This window comes from Colletotrichum siamense (assembly GCF_013390195.1).
Source record: "Colletotrichum siamense strain Cg363 chromosome Unknown KSG_Cg363_contig03, whole genome shotgun sequence".
Lineage (NCBI taxonomy): Eukaryota > Fungi > Ascomycota > Sordariomycetes > Glomerellales > Glomerellaceae > Colletotrichum > Colletotrichum siamense.
In genome coordinates this window covers 3071258-3096448 of record NW_023501016.1, presented here as the reverse complement: position 1 = coordinate 3096448, position 25191 = coordinate 3071258, and the positions used below count along the sequence as shown (strand labels likewise).

General features: G+C 55.0%; 6 protein-coding genes across 6 annotated transcripts; 2 read left to right on the top strand and 4 right to left on the bottom strand.

Annotated features, from left to right (window-relative positions):
• Window positions 1–294: 294 nt before the first annotated feature.
• On the top strand, window positions 295–1377 carry CGCS363_v004819 (uncharacterized protein; the record flags this gene model as incomplete). The annotated part of the gene is made up of 3 exons (XM_036636668.1): window positions 295–879; window positions 935–971; window positions 1022–1377. The coding sequence occupies 3 exons, from the start codon at window positions 295–297 to the stop codon at window positions 1375–1377; spliced, it is 978 nt and encodes a 325-aa protein (XP_036497697.1).
• Window positions 1378–2117: 740 nt separating this feature from the next.
• On the bottom strand, window positions 2118–4612 carry arp9 (SWI/SNF and RSC complexes subunit arp9; the record flags this gene model as incomplete). The annotated part of the gene is made up of 3 exons (XM_036636667.1): window positions 2118–2163; window positions 2227–3985; window positions 4051–4612. 3 exons carry the CDS (start codon window positions 4610–4612, stop codon window positions 2118–2120), a joined length of 2367 nt encoding a protein of 788 aa, XP_036497698.1.
• A 752-nt stretch (window positions 4613–5364) lies between these two features.
• On the bottom strand, window positions 5365–7607 carry SH3YL1 (SH3 domain-containing YSC84-like protein 1; the record flags this gene model as incomplete). The annotated part of the gene is made up of 2 exons (XM_036636666.1): window positions 5365–7265; window positions 7343–7607. The coding sequence occupies 2 exons, from the start codon at window positions 7605–7607 to the stop codon at window positions 5365–5367; spliced, it is 2166 nt and encodes a 721-aa protein (XP_036497691.1).
• A 7571-nt stretch (window positions 7608–15178) lies between these two features.
• Window positions 15179–15618, bottom strand: CGCS363_v004816 (uncharacterized protein; the record flags this gene model as incomplete). Its single annotated transcript, XM_036636665.1, has 3 exons — window positions 15179–15258; window positions 15333–15418; window positions 15500–15618. The coding sequence occupies 3 exons, from the start codon at window positions 15616–15618 to the stop codon at window positions 15179–15181; spliced, it is 285 nt and encodes a 94-aa protein (XP_036497692.1).
• Window positions 15619–20590: 4972 nt separating this feature from the next.
• On the top strand, window positions 20591–20876 carry CGCS363_v004815 (uncharacterized protein; the record flags this gene model as incomplete). The annotated part of the gene is made up of 2 exons (XM_036636664.1): window positions 20591–20598; window positions 20699–20876. The coding sequence occupies 2 exons, from the start codon at window positions 20591–20593 to the stop codon at window positions 20874–20876; spliced, it is 186 nt and encodes a 61-aa protein (XP_036497689.1).
• Window positions 20877–21501: 625 nt separating this feature from the next.
• RSF2-1 (Respiration factor 2) lies at window positions 21502–24574 on the bottom strand (the record flags this gene model as incomplete). Its single annotated transcript, XM_036636663.1, has 2 exons — window positions 21502–23798; window positions 23857–24574. The coding sequence occupies 2 exons, from the start codon at window positions 24572–24574 to the stop codon at window positions 21502–21504; spliced, it is 3015 nt and encodes a 1004-aa protein (XP_036497690.1).
• Between the last annotated feature and the right edge of the window lie 617 nt (window positions 24575–25191).

Genomic DNA, 25191 nt, shown 5'->3' with positions numbered 1-25191 from the left:
TTTTTGTCAAGACCACCGGCTGGGTTGGCCGCACCTTCCAGAATGAAAGGGCGACCACCAAGGAAGCCTGCTCCTGCCGGGCTGCTCAAATATTTCACCCCCATCTCACCTTCTCGGCCTGTGTTTTCCCACTTTCACACCAACACATTACGGAAAACCTTGGACAGTCGTGTACATAAGTCACCCCTGGCTTTCGCGACAATCCGAGCCATTGACCCTACCTCTTCCGTCCCCGACACTTGCACGATCCTGCCTGCAGCGGGATCTCGGAAGCCACCTTCAGTTCACCCCACGATGTCATCTTCTCACATGGACATGGACGATCCGGAGACCTTCCTCGAGGGCTCCCAAAAGACCCCAAAGAAGACACCCAAGAAGCCCCTCCAATATCCCGCCGACATCCCTCGCCTCACTCGGTTCGGTCGCGGCACGTACGGCATCAAGACTGGTCCCCTTCCAGATGGAACCGACTGGTCTAAGCTCTCCGTCGACATCATTAAGGAGCAGCTCATGATGCGCAACATCCCCACTGACGGCCGGAAGCAGGTCCTCGTCAACCGCCTGCAGAACTGGCAGACCTACTACGACGGCCAGACAGTCGACGTCCGCCCCGTCGCCGAGGGCTTTGATCCCGCCGACGAGGGCGCCAGCTCCACCCCCAAGAGCACGAAGAAGCAACGCAACGGCGTCCCTGTCAACGACCATAGACACATCATGTCTACCAAGAAGGCCATGACCCAGCGCATGTACATCATCAAGCAGTACGCCAACGACGAGTGGGGTAACCCGAATCGGCTCTCGCTCGCTGTCCGTGGAGCCGGCGACGACATGTACACCGTCACTATTGCGCGTGAGACGTCGTGCACTTGTTCCGCTGCCGTAAGTGGTTTACATCAATCAAAGTATAGAAGTGCAACTGCTAACATCTTGCAAGAAATTCAACCCGCGAAGCAACTGCAAGCATGTCATCTGTGAGTCCCACGCATCTCAGCATCACTAGCATCTGCTCACCGTGCTCTAGATGTCCTTACGCACGTCTTGCGCGCCCCTGCCGAGATTCTCCCTCAGAGAAGAATCTCTGACGACAAGCTCGTCACGATCTTCACTCGTGCCCCAAAGATCCGCCCTACCCAGGCCGAGATCGACAACGACCCCGCCTTCAAGGATGGCGTTCCCAAGTCCAAGGAGGGTAAAGACTGCATCGTCTGCTATCAGGCGTTCGGCGACTTGGAGACGGTATGCTGCGGTACTTGCGGCCACCACGCCCACACCGGATGCTTCGCCACATTCGCACGCGAGAGCAGCGGCTGGGGGACCAAGTGCCCTACCTGCCAGGCGAAGTGGAACCCCGCTGGCAAGTCGGAGCAGGATGTTTGAGATATATACACAGGCGTTTTGATGCATTGAGATGACGAGCGGATGACGGGAGCAGACGAGGAAACTGGTATGAGGAGCTAATTGTTGCTGAGAGAGCGATTGTGGAGGAGTTGTGAGATGACGAGATATCAGCGGGAGCTCTCGTGAATGATGAACAGGTAAACTGGCAGCGCAAACTAGCGGTAAGATGATGATAGGTACTGGCAAATGAAAACGCCCACAGTGGGTTTGATCACAACTCGAATGTGGTTCTGAATGATCTATGCATTGGGAGTATCGTGCAAACACTGGCTCGCCCCCTCCCCTTCTACAACTTCGAGTCCATCGCGCAACCCTTCTAGGCTCCTCCTTGAGGGGCCGACAGAGAGGAAGCTGCCTGCTGAATACAATCAAGGAGGGAAGCAATATGTAAATCCCCGCGAATGGCCAAGTCTACCACAGTAGCTTCATTAACAAGCAAAAGGAAACAAAAAAGAGTAAAAATCCCCCACGCCTTCACACCACCGGGTTTTTGATGTGTCCGTAAAACTCCAGAACGCGGTAAAGCCGACATCTCATACCCATCCCCAAAGGGATGGGGTACAAGACAAGCAGTATAAGGCAAGCAGAAAATGCCCGTGTCGATGCCAAAACTTTCGTCTCTCTTCTTCTCCCTCCATTTACCATCCCAAGTATCCCCCACGCCTGCGCTGGCCCGGCTTTCCATGACTGACAAAACAAGGACGAAGCATGCTGCCCTCTTACTTGAGCATCGAGTGGGTGCGGATGCCCTTGGGGCCCATCTCACTGTGAAAAAAAAGGCATCAGTATATGAATGTGCGGTCAGATACCGAGGGGGGAGAAACTTACTTGTACTCGATTCTGCTCAAGCTCGCCAGACGCTGGGCCTCGAGGCCGGCCATATCCAGGTTGTGCTGGCAGAAGGCGATACGAGCCGCGACCTGCGCGCCGAGGAACATGGCCTCCTCGAAGCCGTTCTTGTTCCACTCGCCCAGGTACGTGGGAAGCGCTGCCAGCTTTATGCTCGTGGGCGTCTGGCTGTGGAAGTGGTGGGCGCCGCCGGGAGTGCCGTTAGCCTCGCCGGGGCCGGGGGTGCCCTGGTGCTGCGCCGACGCCGTGGTGGCGGCCTGGAGCAGGGGGTTAACGCCGGAGCTGTTGGGCGGCAGCTGGTGAGGGGCGCCGGTGAAGGAGCCGGTGGGGGTCTGGGCGCCGGTGCCGGTGGGCGTCGCGATGTTGGAGGGGAGCTCTGAGGTGAACATGGTCGCCGTGCTGGGCGAGATGAGGTGGCGGGCCGTCAGAGTCTGCATGATGTTGTCCTTGAGGCCGCGGAGGCGGGCGCCGTTGCCGACGAAGATGATATTGTCCCAGCACAGGGGACGGATGTACATGTCGTCGATGCTCTGGACGGTGCGGTAGATGGTCGTAACGATCCGGTCAATCTCGCCACGGTCTGCAAAGGTGAACCGCTCCAGACCGACCTCGATGTCGCGGCGCACGCGCTTGGCCTGTCTCTCGGGAGGGGCGGGCACGCCGTTGGTGGCGGCAGGGGTCTCGGTCGGGACGACGGCGGCGGGCTGGGCGGTCGTTCCGTTTGTCTCGGCGGCCGCAGCAGGGTCGGCAGGGGTGGCCTCTGCCGGCTTCGACTCGCCATCAGGGGCGGGCCCGTCGGCGGGTTTGGCGGCGCTGTCCGTCATCTCCACGTCCTTGGACTCTGTGGGGTTGCCGGCCTCCTCCTTCTTGGGCTCCTCCTTGGCTTCCGGCTTGGGCTCCTCCTTCTTGGGAGGTTGGACCTCTTCTTGAATGACCTCCTCAAAGTGGAAGATGTTGTGTGTGCGCTTCGAGTTGGGCAAGCGGACAGGCTTGGCAGCCTCTGCCTCCTGAGCAGCTTTGCCCTTTCTGCCACCCTTACCCTTCTCTTGCTTCTCCTTCTCCTTCTTGGCCAAAAAGTCGCGCGCGTTGCCCGCCGTGACGATGCTGGCTACGTCAAGAACACCCTCATCGCCCTTAGGTTCCTCGGGCTCTTCGTCACCGGCAGCCACGGGACGCGCTGGCTCGCTGGTCTGAGGTGCCTCGGCAGCTGGCGCGGCAGACGGCCCGCTCCCAGCAGCCCCTGCCGTCGAAGTAGTTGGCAGCTCCATCAGCTTCGCTTTATTGGGCGCATATGGGAGAACCTCGCAGACGTGGCTCTTCTTCAGCTGCTCAGCCATGTCGTAGGTGAAGTCCTTGCTCTTGAGCTTCTCGACCAACTTGCGCGTAAAGATCTCACCGCCGGAGATGAAGCGCTCTGGGTTCGGGGCGCCCAGCTCGCCGTAGCTGACCACGCGACCGTCGTGTATGCAACTTACGTCGACCTTCTCGTAGCCAATGTCCACCACAGTCACGTTCGGCCACTTGACGCCGTACTGGGAGGCAATGCCGCTGTGCATCATGCACAAGGCCGGGGTTCGCGTCTTCTCGAATATGTAGCGCGCAATCGTCTCGTTGTCGGGGCGGGTCCATTGGGGCGAGGCGATGAGCATGATGGGAGTGTTGTGGTAAGTGGTCGTGAGCATGCTGTGAACATGGTCGAGGAAGGCCAGGAAGGCCTCCATGTTGGCAATGCGACCGCCTGAGAAACCACTCAATTAGCATTGCAAACCTTCTCGCGTCGCAATCGCGCCCACCACGACGTACCTTGAAGAGGGTAGATGGCGCCCTCGCTCGAGTCTGTGTCTTCAACCCACTCGTAGTCGTCCTCCTCGGTACGCGGCCCGTCGATGGCGAGAGCGCCATTGGCGCCAGCCTTCTTGCGCTTGAAGGTGTGGAAAGGGCGCCATTCGCCCGTCTCCTCGTCCTTGAACATGCGCGTGGGCATGCGATGGACAGGCGGGGTCAGCTCGCCGCATCCCAACTGGGCCATGGTCGTCTGGCTGCCGGGGCAGATGATGAGGACCTGGTCCTCGCGGAACTTGCCCGTCTGAGTCGACATCTTGCCGGCGCGAGGGGTTGTCGCGGCACGGGATTGAGCTGGAGTGTCGTAGGGCGTGGCAGAGCCTGGATTGTCGTCGTAGTTGGCTCGGTTTCGAGGCTTCGTGGGCGTAACCTGCGCGAGTGTCTGGGGCCGCGATCGAAACGCGTATCTGGCAGAGTCCTCTTGGGAGCTGATGCTGGTGCTGGTGCAGCTGCTGGCGCCAGCTGTAAGGCCACTGGTGGTGTTGGAGCCAGAAAGTGCTGGGGTGGTCCGTGCAAATAGCATATTTGCTACAATGTTTTTCCGGTCCGTGCAGCTCTTGCACACACAGCAAGGCATAGACGCCAGAGTAGCAATCATGATGTTGGTGATAGCAGTTTGGTGGTTCACAAAATCCGAGGCTGTGATGGTTCAAAGGAAGCAGCTCAGAATTTTCTTTCGGTCACAAAGTCATAAAGATCTGGGGCTCTAAGATCGAGCAGCAGCTCCGCTCAAGCAAGCTGCGGCTTATCATGTCATCTTGCGGCTTGAAAATGGGACGGGTAGTGTTCTGAATGATTGAACATTATCTTTATGCAATACGTAGTAAGGCTAGGCTACCATTGCCGGATGATCTTGTTGGGTTGCCCCTCACAGTCAACCCGCGGTGGTCCAAGTAATGTCCCTCTGCAGCATCTGAGGCTGCTTGGCCGACGTCCGGTTCTAAGGTATACAGTTCCTCCCCCAATCCAGTTAACCGTTCCGTTTCCCCCCTGGTACAAACTGTGTACCCAATCATCATTTGTGGTGTTGTTGTACCCTTCCGGTGCCTGGTCTTTTTGAGCCTTGAATCCGTAAACGCCTGTTAAAACCGTCGTAAAGTTGTTCGTCAATCGCAAGTAACTGCTGAGTATTCTGCTCCCAGAATTTGCAGCTGTAAATCTTCCCCAACGCCTGGCAGTGAAAATCTCAAGTAGGAAAACGAGACAGCGTGTATGTCCAAGTTCCTGGGTGGCACACCTAGTGCCACGCAAAAAGCAAGAAGAAAGTGAATGGTATCATGCAACGTTAACCGCCTTCGGGGCAACATGCCTCGACTCGATGCTGGAAACTTCTTTCAAAGGGCTGCCCAAAGGGGTCATAAAATCGGTTTCCTCATCTGGGAAAGCACCAGGGGCCAAAGGTGTGGCCTTGTCCAGTTCCTGGACGGTGGGGGTCTGGAGTGCCGACTCATCCACTTGCAGCTTCTCCGTCATGATGGAATCGGTCTTGCTCGCCTTCTCCGCATCCGACCCATCCTCAGCGGGCACCTCCTTGATGGACGGGATCTTGCTCGACGACTCGCTTCTGATAGAGCTGGAATCAATGGACTGGCGAGGAGAGGCGGTGAAGGACGACTGGAGTGGGCTGTGAAGATGGCTCACGTCTCCCATCTCACTCTTGCTCGCGCGGGAGCCTCTCGCAGGGCTTCTCGCAGGCAAGGGAGGCGGAATCCTCTTAGGAATCGTGACCAGGGAGCCCTTGGCGTGAATCGGGGCAGCCATGCGAGCCGGCTGGACCTCGGCTACTTCGAAGATGACCGCCTCCTCCTCGTCGTCCTCATCGTCCTCGTCATCGGCGTCATCATCCTCGTTCTCGTCTTGCGCCTCCTCCTCGATCTCATCATCATGCTTGGTGATGATGCTGGCGTCGTCCTTGGTGTATACACTAGATGCCTTGGTCGCCGCATCATCCATGGTGCTCACGTCGGTTCGCAAGTGGTCGTCGCTGTCCGTCATGATGGTGCCCTCGATCGAGTGGCTACCGCTGATCTGCCGCAAGGGTGTGAAATCAATCTTGGTGTAGTCAATCTCCTCGGGCTCCTTCAGTGCAGGCAAGCTGTGGATGGAAGCACCGTCTTCGCTTTGGCTCTGGCTCTGGCTTGGCGAGGTGTCGGGGGTAGTGATGGCCGTGCTGGTGTGAGTGAAGGCCTCCGACAGCTTGGTACGGTTCGTTTTGGTGGACATGAGACTGGCCCGATTGCTTCTTGTCGTTGTCGTTTCGACGCTTTGTCTGCTGAACTTTGAGAAGGCAGGGCTGGTCGGGGTAGGGTTGAACTCGAACTGGCGACTTGTCGGGCGTTGGTGTGTTCCGGCCTCGCGAATCTCCAGTCCGGCCATCTCGAGTGCCAGCACACCAAAGGGGTCCGGGTCCTCAACGTTGGGTATTCCGAAAGCAATCTTGGTCTTTGGCGAGGCGGGCGAGGCTCTGGGCGTCTCAAGAATGGCGTCTCCTGGTGCGGGCAGAGCCGAGAGTTTGCTGAGGATGACCTGGTCCGCGTCGATTCTTCCTTCGGCTTCCTTGATGACCTCGAACATGGGACGAGTCTCTTCCACGTGCCTAGACACATTACCGGCGCAAATGTCCATGCTCGACACGTTGCACCCGTAAAACCTCTCGTTCTCATTTCCACGCTCCTTCAGGATGCAGCCCGTCAAGTTGACGTTTTGCGACTGTCCTCTTGCCTTCATGTACGTCAAGACGGTGTTGTCCAGCTCCCTCCATTTCGGGTCGCCCTCTGTAGATTCCAGTGCGACTAACGGGCCAGTTGTGAGACCAATGTCTTCGCCCAAAGTAATAGTAGGTTGAGTAATGAGCTGCTCGAGGGCAGCGATGTTGTTAATGACAAGAACGCAGTCGTAAATATCGACGCCCATGACGAAACTCAGGGACGGGGTGTGCAGCACGATTCCGGAAGGTGGTGACCAGGTACCGTCAGCTTTGCGGGCGATCAGGATGCCTGAGCCGCCAGACCCCGTCATCCACAGGCCCGATCGCATGCAAGTGAAGATTGCAATGCCTGCAGCATTCTGAATAATCCTCGGAGGAATTTTCTTGAAAATTCGAATTGGTGTTTGGGGCTCAGTGAGTGCCGATGAGCGGTCGGGCTGATCGTGCAGGGGCGCGAGGAAGCCGTCGGCTGCAAGCGAAATGGTGTTAGTGAACGGGTGCACCATGTAACAAACGAGGCGGGATCAGTAAAATGAAGCCACTTACAGCAAAATGATTTCAAAATGCGGGCGGCACGATCGCACTCCGCATCGAGGGTTGCTGGCCAGAAAGCCTCACGACCAATACGTGAGGCAGCCGTGGCAAGAGCAGTGGTGGTGAGAGGGGCGGGCTTGGTGGACCAGCGGAAAACCTTCTCGAGGGGAGATTTGCTGTTTGCCGTGATGATGCTGCTTCGGGCGTTGCTCGTGGTGCTGGCGTTGCTCCTCCTCCTGGCCTCCCAAGACGGGAGGAAGCTCGAGACCCGTTGCATGGTCCGATGTGCGGTTCGTGGTTTGGTTGAATCGGGTATTATGGGCGAGGGCGTTGGTGATGTCTTTTGAGCCCCGTTCGCAGATGGAGACGGGGTAGCGACGACAGCGACATTCGTCGATCGCTTCTGTGGTGTTGCTTTCTCACCACCAACACCTATTAGCAGAAAAGACCTGCTTTCTCTCTGGATCCCGCCGGTATGGGAAGAGGTTGAAGAAGAGAAGCAAGAAAGAGCTGGATCAAGAATTTGGGGGACGAATTGGGCTTTGTTAGACAGGATCATTCAGGTCCACCGGGTCAACTCAGCCTCCTCCACTCTGAGGTACTGGGAATTGAGTACTTTGAAGTGAGGTGCGCCAGCAAGCAAGGTGCAGCGCTGCAGCAAGTACAAGACGGTGGCAGGGCTCACGGATCACCACGCAAAAAGCAGCGTAGCGTCAGGTTGTGCAGGCAGCGGGAAGGGTGTATGGGCCAAGCGGGGAGTGGGTGTGGGTGTGGGCTTGGGCTTGGGTTCTTGCCTGGGTCGGTCGTCGGGTCTTGGGTCGTTCTCCTGGGGGGCGTGTGGGCGAACAAGGGAGGGAAGAGAAGGAAAGGTCCTGGGTCTTGGAGGGTGGTGGTTGCGCGCAGGTGACGTGGGCGACGAGGATGTGAGGAGAGGGCCGATCCCTGTCCCCTGGCTCGTTGACGGCGCCAGACCAGAATTCAGATGGACCAGGCCCAGGTGGGATAGGCCGGGTGCCAGTTTGGTACTGCGTAGCTACCTACTTGGTGGTAGCAGCAGGCCAGAGAGAGGGCCGACGAAGAGCCAGTTGGGGAGAAGTGAGCAACGGCGTGAGAGCGAGGGAATTCGGTCGGCAGCAGTGGTGTTTTCTTTTCTTGTTGTGTTTTTCTTTCTTCCTTCCTCTCGTGGTGTTGGCAAATATTTGTTGCTGGCAAGACTGGGGCTAGGCGTGTCTAAGTTCCAAAGTCGGGAGCCACGGGATTGACTGAGTGAGGCGTGTTGAGGGTGAAAGCAAGGTAGGTGAATGGCAATCCTATGCCAATCCCATGCTAGGTAGAGGTAGGTACGGAGTAAGCTAGGTAGGTGCGTTAGGTAGCAGGCAGGGCAGGGCAGGCAGATAATCAGGCAGGCGCAGGGCAAGGCTCTTGCCGACGCTTGCACTTAAACAGCCGGTAAGGTGCCCGGTAAGGTAGGGGACAATAAGGTGAGTCCGGCCGGTTCAGCAGTTTTTTTGAAAGATGCCTTTGTATACTACCTGAGCAAGAGAAGAAGAAGAAAAGAAAATGTGAGACTAGGGTCAGGAACACCGGGGGGCAAAACGACGTGATCTTCAAGTATTTGTGTAGTGTACCAGTCTTTTTCAGAGACACTTCAACAATCCAGTCCCAGTCCACCTTTTGCTGGCGGTATCCACGTTTTTGCGAGCCGGAGGCGACGGCTTCAAATCAGGCAAGGCCGAGTGCGAAATCGAGAAGCCTGGCCCGATTGAGGCTGGCCCATGGCCTCTTCTGGCGTCCCGAGGTACGTAAATCTGGGGCGGTGCCAAACTCTCCCAGCTGAGTTGCGGATACCATCACCAGCCTATCCAGGTCTCTCTCTACACGTGTAAATCGAATGAGAATCCAGAGAGCCACCAACACACGTACCGATTTGCGACTCGCAGGCCATCACCAACTTCCTCCACAGTCCACACGTTGGCGCCTCTCATGCAGCTTGACCTCACGGCGAAACCCCACTGCAACAGGACCGACGGAAGCGCATGCATTGGTGGTGTCAAGACAAGGTATCAACATACGCAGTAGCTTGAAAGCTTGAGGGACGCCTCCAGTGGTGCCTGTGCGAGAACAAGTCCAGTCCCGTCCCGTCGCATTCGGGGGGCGTAACTGTCACTAGATTGACTAACAAGATGATGCTGCTGCTGCTGCAGTGGTGGGTCGACGATCCCGCTGTGGCATCCATTCTCTGGCAGGAAGAAGAATGTTTGCTAACCCAACACTGATGAGACCAGCAATGAGACTGCGTATCCGAGCTGTGCGTCTGTACCTCCCCTCCCACATTCTCTTCAAGTACATGCACCCCAAGCAGTCATGACTGATCAGTGTGATGATGATGATGAGTCGAGGTACATGCAGCGACACGAATCCAATCCAATCCAATCCTAGAAAACTTCTCGGCAAGGACCGGCACCTTGGACAGCCTGGTAACACTTAGCACCTAAAGCATTGCTTACTTACGATGGTCCATCACCCTTCTTACTCAGACCTGCAGACAGTTGCAGATCGGACGCTCAAAAGAGGCATCGCATCGCACCGCACTGCACTCGCACCACGCCTTTTCCCGCCAGGCAAACCGCTAGACAGACGCAAGGGAGACAGAGGGGGAAAAGAATGGCAAACGTCGAAAAAGGAAGCATAGGTGCAAGGAAAAACAAACAGGAAACCCGCAACGGAGCTAAAGCCAATCTCCTTCACTGCCTCCCATCGGGGCATGCAATGCCTGCAGATGCACGCACTTTGCAATTGTCTTCAGTCTAGAGCGCCATGGTCCATTCTGTCGCGCCCATTGGCAAAGTCGTCGTGAGCCAACAGTAAGCAAGGGAGGGAGAGTTTGCATCCTCCTCGTCAAGCCACATCAGCGAGCTTTACATGATTAATCATGAGATGAAACCTTGTTATTTCGTTGCGAGCCAGCTGCCGGCGACCCTTATCCTCAGAACAGACAGCCCACCCAATCGTCTCTCCTCTGCCATGCACCGTCCAAGACAGGCGCAACAGTCTCTCGAGGGGAAAGGGTCAAGTAGGGTCTGGGCGCGCGGACGGGACACGGACGGCCTCGACGATCCTACTCTACGCTCGTCTTGACTCGTCCTGACATGCAGCCTGATCCATGCTTCGGGCGAACATGTCGAGCTGTGCGCAATATGCGAAGCAGTCCGGAGACGGGCGCCTTCGCCCTTGCTTGGAAGTAGCCCGATATTAACACACTGCCCAAATCAATATTTGACAACTTTAATGTGTCCCTGAACAGACGGAGAGAGAGAGAGAGAGTCAAAGGGGTCAACGAGGGTCCAAGCCGGAACAGAACCCGAAGAGACGGCCGAGACAGGAGTTGCTCTCAGGCGGAAACCCGATTGCCGTGCGCAAGGCTCTCGATAAGGACCAAAGAAGAAAGAAACGAAACGAAGACACGCAGAGAAAAGAAAAGGATTTAATCAAGCTCCATCTTGATGCATGCCAAATGTGAGGTGCTACTGCCATCTGCAGTAACGAAAAGTGGATCCCTCCCATCGTGTGGCTGAGATATGTCTCTCGCCTGCTCCAATGAAGTCGGGGATTTGTCTCGTCTCTGCGTCTCTTGTCATTCTCTCACCATCAGCACCATCTAAGTCTTCCTTCCTGCTGTTACCACCACACGTACTCTTAGTACTCTGCTGTGACTCCGACCCCAACACCACCACCATCGCCAACCGGCTAGCTCGCTTGGCCGACTTCGCACCACCATTGCAGGGCAGCTGCTACGCTACGCTACGCAACGCAACGCAGTCATCTCTCCTCGCGGGGCCCGGCTCGCTGCACCTCAGCTGCATTTCGCTGCAGTGACTGCTGTACCCAAGTCCAACAATTGTCCGAAGGAATGGATCGGTTTGTCGTCCGGCCCATCCACCTCTTCACATCGTCTCCCCACTCGTCATACACTTCAGACTATCGGTACTTTTGGTCTACCTCGTCCACCCACCTGGCATCACACCACACTTACTACACTACACCCAACCGACCAACCGCCCCCCAACGATGTCGAGTCTGACGGCTCTCTGGTGACGGGTTCTTTCAGGTTCCTTTGTAAGGGTGTGATGCTCTATTCAGTGTTCCTGACTAAGGAACGCAGCAGCATGGCGGTTGCGCCAATATCGACGCACTTAAATCGCCATTTTCTCGTATGTGCGTGGTATCCGCCAGCCTGCTTCAGTCTGAGCCGTCTGTTGGCCCCGTATCGTCGTATCGTCGTCGTCCCCTCTCTGGCCGATTTGGGTCGGTTCGTCTCGTTTTGGCTGGTTTGCTCATCCGACCCCGCTGCCATCCGTCATTCTCACCTCTCGCCTCGCGACCGGGAAGGGGAACGGGTAAGCGTGCTTCCAGCCTGCGCGTGGTTGACTCGTCGATGTCCTTACGGATACAACACCACCATCGACCGCCGGGTTAGCTCGTGCAAATCAGAGCCCGACGAACCTCGACAGCGAACCGAGGAACCCGCCACATCCACTGGGCTTAAGCCACCACCAGGGGAGAAAGGCAAAAAGCAAACACACTGCGACAATGAAGCACCTCAACCAACTCGGGAATTGTTTCATTTCACTCGGCGTGGTCGCCCGCTGCCGCTCCCCCGACCCTGCCGTGTCAAAGGAATTTGAGAATCTCTGCCCCGAGCATCTGCAAGCGCGCCTCTTCACAGATTGAGACGATTCAGAGTTACTCATCGGCAACCCGTGCGCCCGAAGATTATCGCTTCTGACAGTGGCATCTGACGCTATCACACCAATGTCTCAAGCCCGCGTCCTTGGACCCGAGAGGTGCAGAGGTGCGGCCTGCATCTCCTCACTACCTTGGGGGCGGAATGTGCATGCATCCATGAGACGTTTTCTTGCTGCAATTCGGCGTCGGTCTGTGACCACTACTGTTCGACTTTCTGCCAGAACCTTCAACGACGGGTTGCAAGTCTCTGTCTTGACTGCTTCTCAGAGCATTGTTACCGGCTAGCTGCCTCACATGCCCCTCCTTGTCTCAAAATTGTTCCACGAGAACTGCAGCCAACCAACTTTGATCTCGTGAGTTGTCGACCGAGGAGAAAACGTCGTCACCCGTGCCGTTCATGCGATCAGCCGTTCCTCTCCTCTCCATTCCCTCCCTTCGCGCGGGGAACGCAAGTGGGGTTCCTGGCAGCCTACGCAGTAGCTACAGACGGATACAAAGCACGCAGGAAGGGCCATGCCATGCTGCCGCAGTTAGCCTCTGTTGCGCGGCTAGCTCTGGTCTGCCTCCAGTGCCAGCCAGCCAGTTTGGGCCGTGAGCCCGGCCTTTCGCGGCTTGAGATTCCAACTCATCAGCCCAGCATTGCCATCGGCAGTCCGGATTGCGTCCGGATTCTTCCAAGGCGGGGCGCGCCAAAGTTGGGTCCGTCAACCCAGACACGCACATGGCCGAAGCCGATCGAATGCCAACGGGGTCACTGAGGTGTCAATCACCACACCACGTTGTCGCCAAGAACTCGCGGATTCCACCCGTCTTCGTGTCTCTTTGTCCTGGAAAAGATTTTTTAGCAGGATCTGTCTTTGCCAACGACCTGATGAGGTTATCAATTCGCCCGCGACATAACGCCAGGCGAGGATCGGTTCCGGAATGGAAGATGCGGATACGGACACGGCCAATCTGGTCCCAGCCACCTGGAAACTTCACTTCAACCCCGGAATGCAGGCAGGGCAGACCCCACTATAGACCTAGCGCCGCCGGTACGCGCCAATCAAACACGGCCCATGGGTCTTGTTGCTCTCCCGGCCTCGATCGTTTGCATCGAGTCCAACCAGAAGATTTTCACATCCAACCAAGTTCACAGATGCCAAGCTTGCGGCAGACAGGTCAAACCGGGAAACGGCTCGGTCGAACGTTCTTCACAACGCTCTTTAACGTGTCTGACCTCTCACTCGTTATCTAATGCCCATGCGGCTTCATTCGCCCAAACATGGCGATTTCTTCAGGAGACATGGCACGCAAACAGGGGACCCGCCAGAGCGTGTCTTCTCGTTGCCTCAACGGATCCAATGCCACATGGAAGCATTCTCCAGCATTGGCGGGAATTCCACTATCAAAAGTCATCTCGCGTGTTGCTAGCAATCCGAAAACAAGTCTTGGCCGTCGTTGCTATTTCGACGAACGCATAGCCTCGAGAGGGACTTAAAAATAGCAGGATCAACCTTGAAGTCTGTCCATGGATGGGAAATGAAAATCTCCGCTTGTCCAAGCGAATTCCGCGATGAGTGGGCCGCAAAAACTTCAGAGTTGAGATGCCACTCGGGGATCCAAGCCACTTCGGACGACCCATACGCGGCGCTTAGCCAACAGGGGCTTTCGTTTCTTTCTTCTTGACTCATCGGCGTCGTTGAATCCAAGGGCCGCATGCGTACTAGGGGAGACCACAGCAGGCATCCCAACTCCACACATTCGATGAAGATTTTGATACAGACTTTCTCGGCTTTTTGTGCTACTGCCCTCAGGCCGTTGAACCTCAGGGGGGATGTGAGCGGCAATTGGCTGTCGATGCAGGGCGGCTTTCAGGCCCTGCAGCGGACGAGTTTCGAGCGCAGATGAGCCGTGTGCCGGATATACAACTCGACGGGCTCCGCTTGTGCTGCGAATGGCATGAGGCCAGGAGCTCTCCCGCGGAACTCTTGAGGCCTGGCAGGGCCTCCGGACGGACGCAGCCGGTCAATCCGTCTGTGCAACCCAGGCCACCCGTTATTAGGGGGGACAATTCGGATTCACCGGGGTGGCTCATGACGGATCGGGGGGGGAAGAGAGAGAGAGAGTAAAAAAAAAAAAAAAAAAACCGTTGGTCATGGGGCAGCCGCAAGTACCGAGTCGACCTCGTGGCAACAGCATGTCAGGAGGATTCGAACGAGTGGTTTGAGCAAAAGGGATGGCTGGACCCTCCATTAACAAAGACCAAATATAGCCGGTCAATGTTGTCTGGACTTTTGGACTGCTCGCCAAAGCCCCCAAACTGGAGTCCAAGAGTCCCATTGGCGTCGACAGACGGCATATTCAAGCGTAAAAGGTGACAGCCAAGTGGAAAGACAGCACGCTCAGGGTGGAGGCAGAGCCCGAGCTCGCCGCCGATCGTCACAGGTTCAGATTCACGGTTGCACGGAGCCGGGGCCATGAGAGCCCTGCAACTTTGCACCCGTCCACTAAGGCAAGGCATGGCATTCTCTAGCCCTTGCCTTGTCCTCTGCGCCCTGTTCCCTTCCGCCAAACGGAATTGCACTCGCCAAACTGCTGGGGGGGCCACAGCCTACGGGTGTTCTTGAGCTGGTTTCTAGGCATGCAGCGTCCAGGGTCCTTGCCTGCTTCAGGAGCCATGAGGTCATCAAAACCCATGCTCTCCTTAATCTCTCCGCAACAGGTTGTTCCTGGAAAGCAAGTTGGTTGAAACACTTGTTTTTTTATTTCTTCTTTTCGTCGCCCCTCAATGTCAACAAGATGTAACCAACAGGCAACGGAGACTTCGTACTGGAGCATTCGAGCATTCGAGCACCCGAGCGAGATTACTGCTGACAAACGCCGTTTTCGTTCACCTCCTAGATTCCTAGCGCCAAAGAAATGTTCGAGAACAACTTGAGAAGAACTAGCAAAAGACGCCGGCCCAAGTCTGTTTCCCACGCCGTTAACGCTCAACGTCTAATCCCGAGTTTCCAACCCCCTAATAATCTTGACTTCGTAATTTCGTTGCTCGCATTGTCGACCATGGTGATGCTTGACTGACCCGGCTAATAAGCTTCATTCAGCCATCATGGTTTGAAATTAAAGCTGCTTCTTCAGTCCACCAAAAGAACCAATGCCGTCCGCCACATCGGCCGCCTGCTTGTTCCCCTTGAGTTGGTCTGCCGGGGGGGCTTGTTAGTTGGGTTATCTCGGGATATTTTGCGCCCCATGGTTGCCGCTGTCAAAGACTTACCATCGACAAAATCCTGGCCGGCCTTCTGCCCCTGAGCCTGGAGTTTCTTCTTCTCGGCTTCCGCCTTTGCCTTGAACATCATGACACTGGTGACGATAAGTGGTTAGCCATTGCCGCAAGGACGGTCGCGAGATCCAGCAGGTGCTTTCTGCCTCCATCAAACTCACCCAATCTGCTCGATGATAGGGTCCAGCATTCCCTGCTGGTACGCAAAGAAGCCTCCGGCGAACACGGCAACGATGATCGCGAGGGAGATGAGGAGGGACTGCGTGGTTGACGACTCCATTGTTTGTGAATTTGTGTGTGAGAAGGTGTGTTTTCGAAGTTGATGTCTAGGGGCGCAGAGGCGTTCTGTGTCTATGAGGTTCGCCGTGAATCACAAGCGTGAGATGCTACCACCCTTCTCTTTCCATATTTCCCTCCATCTACTCTGCTCGTTTTATATCTCTCCAAGCATCGTCCTCAAAACTTGCTGGTTCGCAGCTTTCCCTCGTTGTGTGCAACCCCGCGGGAGCGAGATGATCGGCAATGACGTCCTCCGAACCTGATTGCGTGGGGGACAAGGGTGAACAAAATCAGGGTCCTCGCCCACCTTTTGCCTTGTTAGAACCAAGATTCAGCCTGCGAACCGCGTCAGCGGGCAGCGAGATCAACATCATTTCTCTGGCGGGTGAGATCAAAGACTGGGCCTATTTGCCCCGGGAGCATACGCAATTATCCGTGTCTTTCTTTTGTACGTATGGATGTTTTTCGTAAACCCCCCGATGAAGTCGCACGAGACCCCACCCGGCCGGAAGCCAGGTGTGGCTATCGGCATGATGACTTCAGCGACGTGGCGGGGGAGGGAGAGCACAACCGGGTGGCGGGCTGTTCTGGAACCCCCCGGCTGTAGCGATCTCATCGTGCATGCTGACGGCTAGCATGAGTGAGGATGTGGTGTCGGGGCCGTGTTCCTCCTGCGCTGGCATTGATTGCTCGTGCTCTATTATCACGCTTCTTAAGGTCGGCAGTTGCTTTTCCTTATACGGCACCCGAGCAGTTCACTCGCTTGGCTAGCCAAATGTTGGTCTGGCCGGTATGAAGATTATGCTGCCGTGTAGAACGCGGGACGGATGAAGACGGCCGTTGGTTTCCTGGATTGGCATCTATCGGTTCGCGGCTTCAATTATTGAGTTACGCGCATTTGAGTCTGTAACGTCAAGATATTTACACCGCAGGGTCTGGAGAAGTAAATGTTTCTCTGTTTGCGCCTCAAGTGAGTGCTGGCGTCAAGCAGCAGTTGTTGGTTTGTACCAAGGTTCCAACTGTTCTTTCGCTTCTGGTGACTTCTTGTGCCCCTGACGTGTTCCTCTCCGACCTGGGAGTTCGGGAGCGAGTGTGACATTCTTCCTGAACACTATGTACCCCGTCTTCGAGCAGACGGGAAGGGCTAATGAGATTGTTCTGTGTTTGTTGTACTCGTTCACTACTGGTCACATGAGTCGATCATCATAGCGCGCGAGGGATGCTTTAATGGGATGCAGCTCTATGCTGAAGAACGTGAGGTCAGGGGCAACAATCGTCTCTGGCAAACATCCTCGGCGCCGATACTGACGTCCAGGGTCGGGTGTATGGCCCTGTTCCGGGCGTTACGCTTATTCACGCTCACATGCCATGGTTCTGTTGTCTGATCATAATCTACCAGCCGGCTACGATACGTCGAGCACTCCAGGAGGTCGCCAGAAACCTTAGAAGTACTCTTCTCCAGTAAACTCATTGAAGGCTTACAGCATCGAGTGGGCTAGCGGTGGAACAGGGGCCAAGACGTCGTATTGATATTACCGCTTCGCTTCAATGAAAACATGACGAGTTCTACATTCGATCTCAAGCTACTCCACCACGCCAACTCGGACTGTATTGAAAGCCATTGAGACCCAAGTCGTTGCCTCCGACGATGCGTCAGTTTTCGGTGTTGCGTGAGTACGTATGTAATCACTGTCTAGAGGAGACTTTGGCGGAGATCTGTCCTCTTGCCGTATAGATGACTTGGTTTCTTTGAACAACAGATCGGCCTCCGGGTGGCATCACGTAGAACCAGGATGGCGTTGACAGGTAGGTGTGGACATCTGCCGGTGTTGCCACTAAGCCACACGGCTCGTGATCGTTGTGCGGCAATGTTGATGTAGCGAGCTTTCAGTCATTTGATATGCTCGGTGAGTTCATGTAGATTTCTAGGATCGCAACTTCTACCGAACATCTGAGCTTCGTGACGCGGCCAGACAGGCGGTTGGTAACGACCAGAACAGAATACTGACCCATGGGCGACACCAATAGCTCTCTTCTCGAGGTGTTTTCTAATCATAGGTCAGTCACACAAATATCTTCGTGTGCTCGGAAGTTGCTCCAACAGGCCAGCTCTGGCATCGACCATAGTCCGATCCGAGAGCTCCTAATGCTAGATATGCTCATGCGGTTTGGTCTGCAATCACACGGCGGTGACGCTTCGTCAGTAGATCAAGGGCTAAGAATGGGATGAATTCAGACGAGTATCGCCCTTGTGTCAAGATGTGAAGCTCTTATAGTGTGACTCAAGGATATTGATTGGTGAGCTAATACCAGCCGCGAACGATCGTTCCCGGTGTCTTTCAGGGATTCCCACGTATGATGTCTGAATCTGCAAACAATGTGACTGCTTCATGGTAGGAAGTTGTCGTCTCCCCTTGTCCAAATTCCATCAAATCTCGCGAGAGTGTTGGAAAGGTCCAGACTGCGGACTAAAGCAACTTACTTGACTTGTAGCTACGATAAACCCGTGGGCTGTATGGTCGACTAGAAGGCGTATTGACTTTGACGATCTTCAGGGGAATACTGGCGAGATGTTGTTGGTGTGGGAGGGAAGGGTGTCCGAACCTGAGGCTCTCGTGATGCGTTTCGATGCTGAGAAGTTGGTTTATCTCCCGGGCGCTTTTCACGATCACGAGAATGCTCCGCTGGTGCTTGGCTTATGTGAATACAGGGTGTGGTGCTGCTATCTTGAAGAAAACAAAACGATGCCTCTGTATTGACATACTCGGATGAGGACAGGCTGTTGATACCAACTTGATGATGAGGATAAAGAATGCGTATTACGCCCAGCACCCAGTAGGAATACTTTTCTCGTGGCTGCAAGGGCCTCTTCAACTGAAAAGTCATCTCTACGCAACTTGAGTAGAGAGATCAACATCCTTTCTCAAACGTCGGGTGAAGCCACGTCGAGAGCATAGCCGGGAACCTCACCAACACGTTTGACGGAGATACAGGCCGCTGAAATGCATTCGGCTGTTTTACGTTGAAGCTTACAAGAGGTTCTACGTCAGAAGTATCAACAAGGAAAGTATCAACTCTCTCTTCTACTATAGAGGTCACAAGTCTTGACTCGTGTAGTATGTCGGTATGAACAGTGCCCTATACTAGGTAAATCTCGCATAGAAAGGTTGCTAGAAGCCGTCTCGCAAGCACAGGTAAAGGTTTAAGCTCGGTGGCCCAGAGCTGACAAGCTTAATAAGTGAGTCGAATGGTTGCATGTTCTCGACACGGGAGGCCTAGTCTAGGTTTCTATCTGAGGTCGGGGTGGCCTTGAGAGAACAAGAGAGCGTCTCTTAACTAGAACTTACTTCAGGTTGACTGTACTGCAGCCTGATAAAAAGGTAGTAGTGTAAACTCAGATTTTGTTGTATACGGTCGATGGCAGCTCATGAAGCGAAGTGAGGTTGCGGTTTAGAGCTGAATGATAAGCGTAGGGTATTCGCATGATAGACAGCTGTACCTAGGGCTACTTCTGCGAACTTTAGTTAAGCAGGCACTGCTTTAATTCCCTCAACGTCCACATAAGTCTGTTGAAACGGAACGTACATTGAAAAGATGATACTGACCTAGCTGGTCATGTGTGGATGATTGGTATGTAAGTATGTTGACCTTCCGGGATTATCACATACGACCATACCCACTGGAGAACTCGGGATCCCGTCCGCTCTCCCATAGATAAGCCAGTGAGGGCTGGAGTAGTAGTCGGGTCGGTGACGACCGGCGAATGCCCGGTGTTGTATGTTTTTGCTCATCTGCTGTTTTTGCTGCTAGCCTTTGAACGACATGCTCGCCCCAGCTATCATAATCACGTCCGAGAAAACAACATATTCCTTTTGAATCAAGTCTCAGCCTTGCGTTCTCTAGCTTCCTCCTAACTCACCTTGCAAACGCGTTCAGTTACCTAGTCAGCTTCAAGCAACGGTCCCATGTCCAGGCACCCGTGCACCTTCAGAACGCCTGAAGTGCCTGAGACTTACTACCATACTGACCAGCAGGTCAAACGAGCCTTGTGATTGTGCCGTGTTCAATCGTCTTGAAGTTTGATGCTCAAGCCTCCTCTTACGCAAAAGATTCTTACCCGAGTATTAGTTCAGCGAAATACTGGCCTCATCGAGTTGCTCAAATCTTCTCACTGCCACCAGCAGAAGCATCTCAGATTTCTGTCTCATCACTTCTCGCTCTATTATATCACTATCACACCCCTTAAGTCTATAATTGAACTCTAGATCCCGAACTTGGGCTTATACCAGTCTTGGCTGAGAGCCTCAACTGGGGAGTAGGTAAAACCGTGTTCCTTTCAACAATAGAGGAGAGGGCGACCTTGTGCCGGAAAATGTACTTTATCAAGTAGTTGAAGAGTACTAACCTTAGGCAGAGGGACAAGGCTAGAAGCTCTAGATAGTCGGAGATTTGCGGACCAGACAGACGTGTAGCAGACCTGCCGAAGGTTCCCGCAGGATATGTGGTTGAGAATGGGTTCCACAACCTCGGCGGGTGGCTTGAACGTCATGGACATCTTTTGAGCCTAGCTATCACTTTGCTATCTAAACTCTAGGAGTTACATGAAATCCAGGAAGTGACATTGCAAGATTCTTAAATCAAACGAGCGAGCGGTGGTGGATGGTAGAGACTCTCCTGCCGACCCACATTTCGATGTCCAACCAATCAGACCCAGCCCTTTTCCAACATGAGAACCTCTCCTCCTCCATCAACCCATCGCCAAAACTTTCCCTCAGCCAGCGCCATTGCCGATTCCCTCACCGCGTCCAATCCGCCAAGGTTGCTGCAGTAAGGAAACCAGCCCCCAGACGACCTACTCGATGAGCCATCCGACTGACTATGTACTAGAGCCGGTGATGCCGTCAAGCTCTTCTACGTAATCACCCACTCACTTCCTTCATCCACGCATCCACCCACCCACGCACGAGCTCAAGATGTTAAAGTAAGCTTAAAATCTCCTCCCACTCTCTGCCGGCCACGTCTTGGCATGGGATGTTCCACTTCAAGTCGCGCCCGCTAAGCTGACACCCGCACGCCCACAGAGCCTACAAGAACCTGTCTCCCAAGACCCGCCTCGGGTTTGGCGTCGCCGTCCTGGCCTGGGGCGGAGCAGGCCTCTACCTTTCCGACAGGGCTGAGGAGAAGTACAAGCCCACTGTCGAGGAGAAGGCTGCTGTCGACAAGTACGTCCCCAAGGTTCACGTCGTCGACAGGTCATGAGGCAGAAGTCAAGAGACCAGACTACGATTTTGTGAGGGACGGTGTCTCTGGAGCAGTCACAGTCATTCAAGGACAAAGTGGTGATTTTGTACAGTCGATTCAATTTTGCAATGTCTAATCTCTAAGTTCATGCCGACTTCCAAAAGAAGCACTGAGAAACTGCGCTGACGGTAGACCGCTGCTGCGGACCGCCTTTTTTTGTTTTCGCGATAAACGACGAGTACCACCCATTTTGAGACATCTAACATTAGACCAGACCAGCCTAGCCGTGCGCAAACGCTTCGACGAAAATCATTATGAGCGAAAAGCCATGAATATCGTGACAACCTCGCCGGGCCACCTGTGGTGTCACCCGAGAGCCTCCCAACTTCTATCTGATCGCAGTCTAATGCAGTGCCAACTCCACCATCCCCGTCTATCATTGCGCAAAACCACCCGCCACAAGATGCATATCAAAAATAACCACCGTGTCCGGCTTTGATGCAGTAGGGAATCGAGGTTGCTTTTCAACAACAACGCGTATGAGTCGATGAAAACGGATCCGTGAGGATACAACGTGAAAGGAAAATGAAAATGAAATGAAAAAAAAAACAAACGCCACCAAATGCAGATGAGTTTTGTTGTGTCAGAGAGTGCCGCCGGCCACTGTGCTGATATCCGTCTGAACTGAAGGGATTCCCGGGTCTTCCACCACCGCCGAAAGATGTTTGAAAAGTCGCGCCAGGTCGAGTGTGAGGTTTTCCGACCCAAAATCCTTGTCGATTTCTCCAACCGATCCCAATTCCTCGCCCCTCGAGGCTCCATCCGTTTGTACCCATGTCTTCACCGACTTCAGAAGTTGCATCACCTGCATGAAGCGACGGTCCGAATCCATCTGCAGATCCGTTGCCCGCGTGTGCTTCAACATGTATCTCGCCAACCAGTAGAAATGGATGCCATCTCTAGAGAATCCATATCTGCGCGCGTTCTTGGCCATACCAGGGGGAAACTGATTGACCATGTCCGCGTCCCAGTTGACCTTGAACTTTTGCAGCGCCACGCGGAAAGATTCTTGAACGTGAGCGGGCATCGCTTTTGTGGCGGGGTCGACAGGTGTTGCTCTTCCACTGTTTGTACCAGTGCCGTCAGATCCGCCATTCACCATCCAGTCACTCAACGGAGGCGTCGCGTAACCCTTCATTACGGCGTTACCGTCCAGTTGAGCGCGTCGGATCAAGGAGAGGATGGCGTGGATCAGGATGAACTTGCCGTACAGGTTTGTGCTGCCAGGTTGTATCTGATACGACCCGTGCAACAGCGCTCTGAGGGCAAGGTCCATCTCCGGCTGTTTGCTGCGTTGTGTGCCATTCGGGTTCTTTTGTCGCACAAGCTCCTCCCCGTGGAAACCGAGAGCGTCCTCACAGTCCTTCTTCGTCCGCGCATCCCATGCAGCGTCGTCCGAAGGAAGAGGTATGCGCATCTCGAAACTGTCGAGTTCGGAGTTGGCGTTAAAATAAAGTTCCATGGCAGAGTTGCAGAGGAAGATGATGTGCATGAGGCGTATCCGCTTTTCCTGTTCAACCCACACACCCCAATCGAATGTGGAGACGTCGAAGTTCTGAGGGGTAAAGTTGACTTGGTGCAGCGGGCTGAAGAGGGGCATGGCTGTGGAAACTTCCATCAGACGCAGTTTGCGAGTCTGCTCCGCCATTGCTGGCAAGATCTCACGCGCGCTTTCACGGTGCCCAGGTGTGCCGTTCCAGAGCAGCAGAATTTGGAGCAGCATGACAGCTTGAAGTTCCTCAAGCTCGCGACTGCTATCGCCCGAAGAACTGTTGTCAGCGTTTCCAGTCTGCCGTGAGCCCACGGTGTTGGCCAGGAATGGGACATCGCGGATCAAAGCCGCCCGAAGGAAGTTCATCATGTCGCGCACGTGATCTGGAGAGAGACGGTCTGAGTAGCAGGCGCCCATGCAACACATGCCTGCAAGTAAGCCAGTATACGATTCCAGGATACGGAACGTCGGGGTATGAAGGATGGGGAAGTGCACATGGAAGTGCGTGTACTTCTCCAGAAAATCGCGGATATTTTCGGCCGAGAAATACAGGTTGAAGCCGGCGCTTTCGTGGGTAATCGGGGAGCCGGGAGGGTAGAAGAAATTTAGGATCTGGTTGGAGATATGGGTGTAAGGGTCCTGAATCGATGGCGGAACGCCCCAGGTAGAGAAGAATAGGGAATCGGCGGAGTGGGTTGGGCCAGGGAGACCTTCAGTTCTTTGGGTGCCAGCATTAGGCTCTTTGTTGGTTGCGATCTGCGTCTGTCCAAGATTAGGAGTTGTTTCGAAGGTATTTGCGTAGGTTTGTTGCGCACCAGCCTGGAACATTTGAGACCAATCAAGGCCCGATTGTTGGTTCGAGTTCGACCCGCCATACATGGACATTCCATTTTGACCCGGGGGCATATTGTAGTTTTGCATCTGTTGATTCATATTGGGCGTCATGGAGCTAGGGACATCGCCGTTGTATGCCTGCTCGAACTGGCCGTTACGGCCCTGAGCATCCATGACAGAACCTGTCAAACCCCTTCTGTCTTGGTTACTGCCATTATCAATTCTGGTCAGGCTGCTGGAGCGAGACAACTGGCTCTGATCGTTCGCGAGGTTGCCCATTCCATCCGACACAGGCATCATACCGAAGGGCTGAACCATGCCATCCGCAGGGATGTTACCTAGACCATTGAGGTGGTTCAGTCCGCCATCCTGACCAAGAGCCGCCTTCTGCGCAGCAGCGTTCTTCTTGACGTGGGCCTGAGGGTGAGACAAGTGGCTAGCACCAGTCGGGTTGCCTCGGCGAATGGAGCACTTCTGGAAGTGACGCTTGAGAATGTCACTACGCGAGAAAGTGTCGCGGCACAGAACGCACATGTAGGGGCGGTCACCCGTGTCTGGGAGTCGCGATTTGGTCAGCGTCAGCTTCGGGGGTCTCAATTGGGGGATACTCACGGCGCAAGAGATGACGCTTCAAGTGCTTGGCGTGGAGGTAAGTCTTGGTGCAGTGAGGGCACGGGAACTTGCCATCCGCATCCTTGACGGGAATGACGGTGCTCTTTGCGTTGCCAGGGCCAGCCGGAGTGGCGGCAGGGCGTCCAGGAGCGCTGGGGAGGATGCCGCGGCGGCCCTGAGAGCCAACCACGTGAGTAGGCTGGTCGCCATCGCCCATACCTCCAGGGAGAACGGAGCCAGGTCCGTAGGGAGAGTTCATGCCGGGCTGAGGCATGACGCCACCAGCAGGCATGGGGCGAAGGACGGGCGGGACGCGACCGGAGGCAGGAGCAGGCGCGATGGGCTGCGGGTGAGAGGAAGCCATCGTGGTCTGGGGCAGCATAGACTGAGTGCCGTAGCCCTGGGGCGGGGGAGGGTACTGGCCCATCTGCTGGTAAGGACCGCCGCGTCCAGCCTGAGCTCCAGGTTGCTGAGGGTAGGCGGGCATGTTGTTCGCAGAGCCCGGAGTGTTGGGGGTCGCGGGAGTGCGAGGAGTGTGAGGGTTGCTGCCGTACATCTGGTTCATGGCCGCGGAGGTCTGCGGCTGGAGAGGCGGCAGAGTCTGGTGAGGCAGGGGAGAGTTGGTGTGCTGCAGCTGGTGAGGCGTGATTGCGGGCGGCGACGGGTAGGAGGCCGAGCTCGTGTTTATACCATTGGTAGGGTACTGGGAAGCGTCCATGCTATCCGCGAGTCTGATGGCCTTTTGTCGAGACAAAGGCGCACAGAGCTTTGAGTTGTTGCGAGGTGTCGAGACGCGTTCCTACGTCTGTACGGGGACTCGTCAACGGCCTCGTGGGAAAATTTTGTGGGACAAGGACAATAAAGTCGTCGACCCAGCCGATCTGAATTTTCTGCGCGCGCCGAGCAAAAAGGAAATACTCGTGTGAGTGCAGGAGGGACGTCGAGGAGCTCGAAGACAAATTCCACCAGTGAATGAATGATGGAAATCGCGAACCCAAGAAAAGAGACAACACGCGAAGAGGTGTTGTTTTGTGAGAAGGTGGGTTTTGTGGTGGGATGAGGCTCCAGTTGATCCCGTTTGGAGGTGGTTTTGGGGAGGGTCGGGAGTGGGTCGACGGGGCTCGATCCTTCTTATTTTTTTTTCTCTCTCGCGTTGCTCTTTTTCGGCAGAAAAAAAAAAGCTGTCAGGTACCTGGCGGCGCCGAGAGGGGGTCAGAAAAAAAAAAGTGGTCTTGCCGGGGTGGGTGCCGAGGGTGTGCGAAGCAGGAACCGTTGAGTAGTGGTCCGTCCAAAGGGTGGAGGAAAAAAGGGAAGATGTGGGTTTGGACGTCGCCC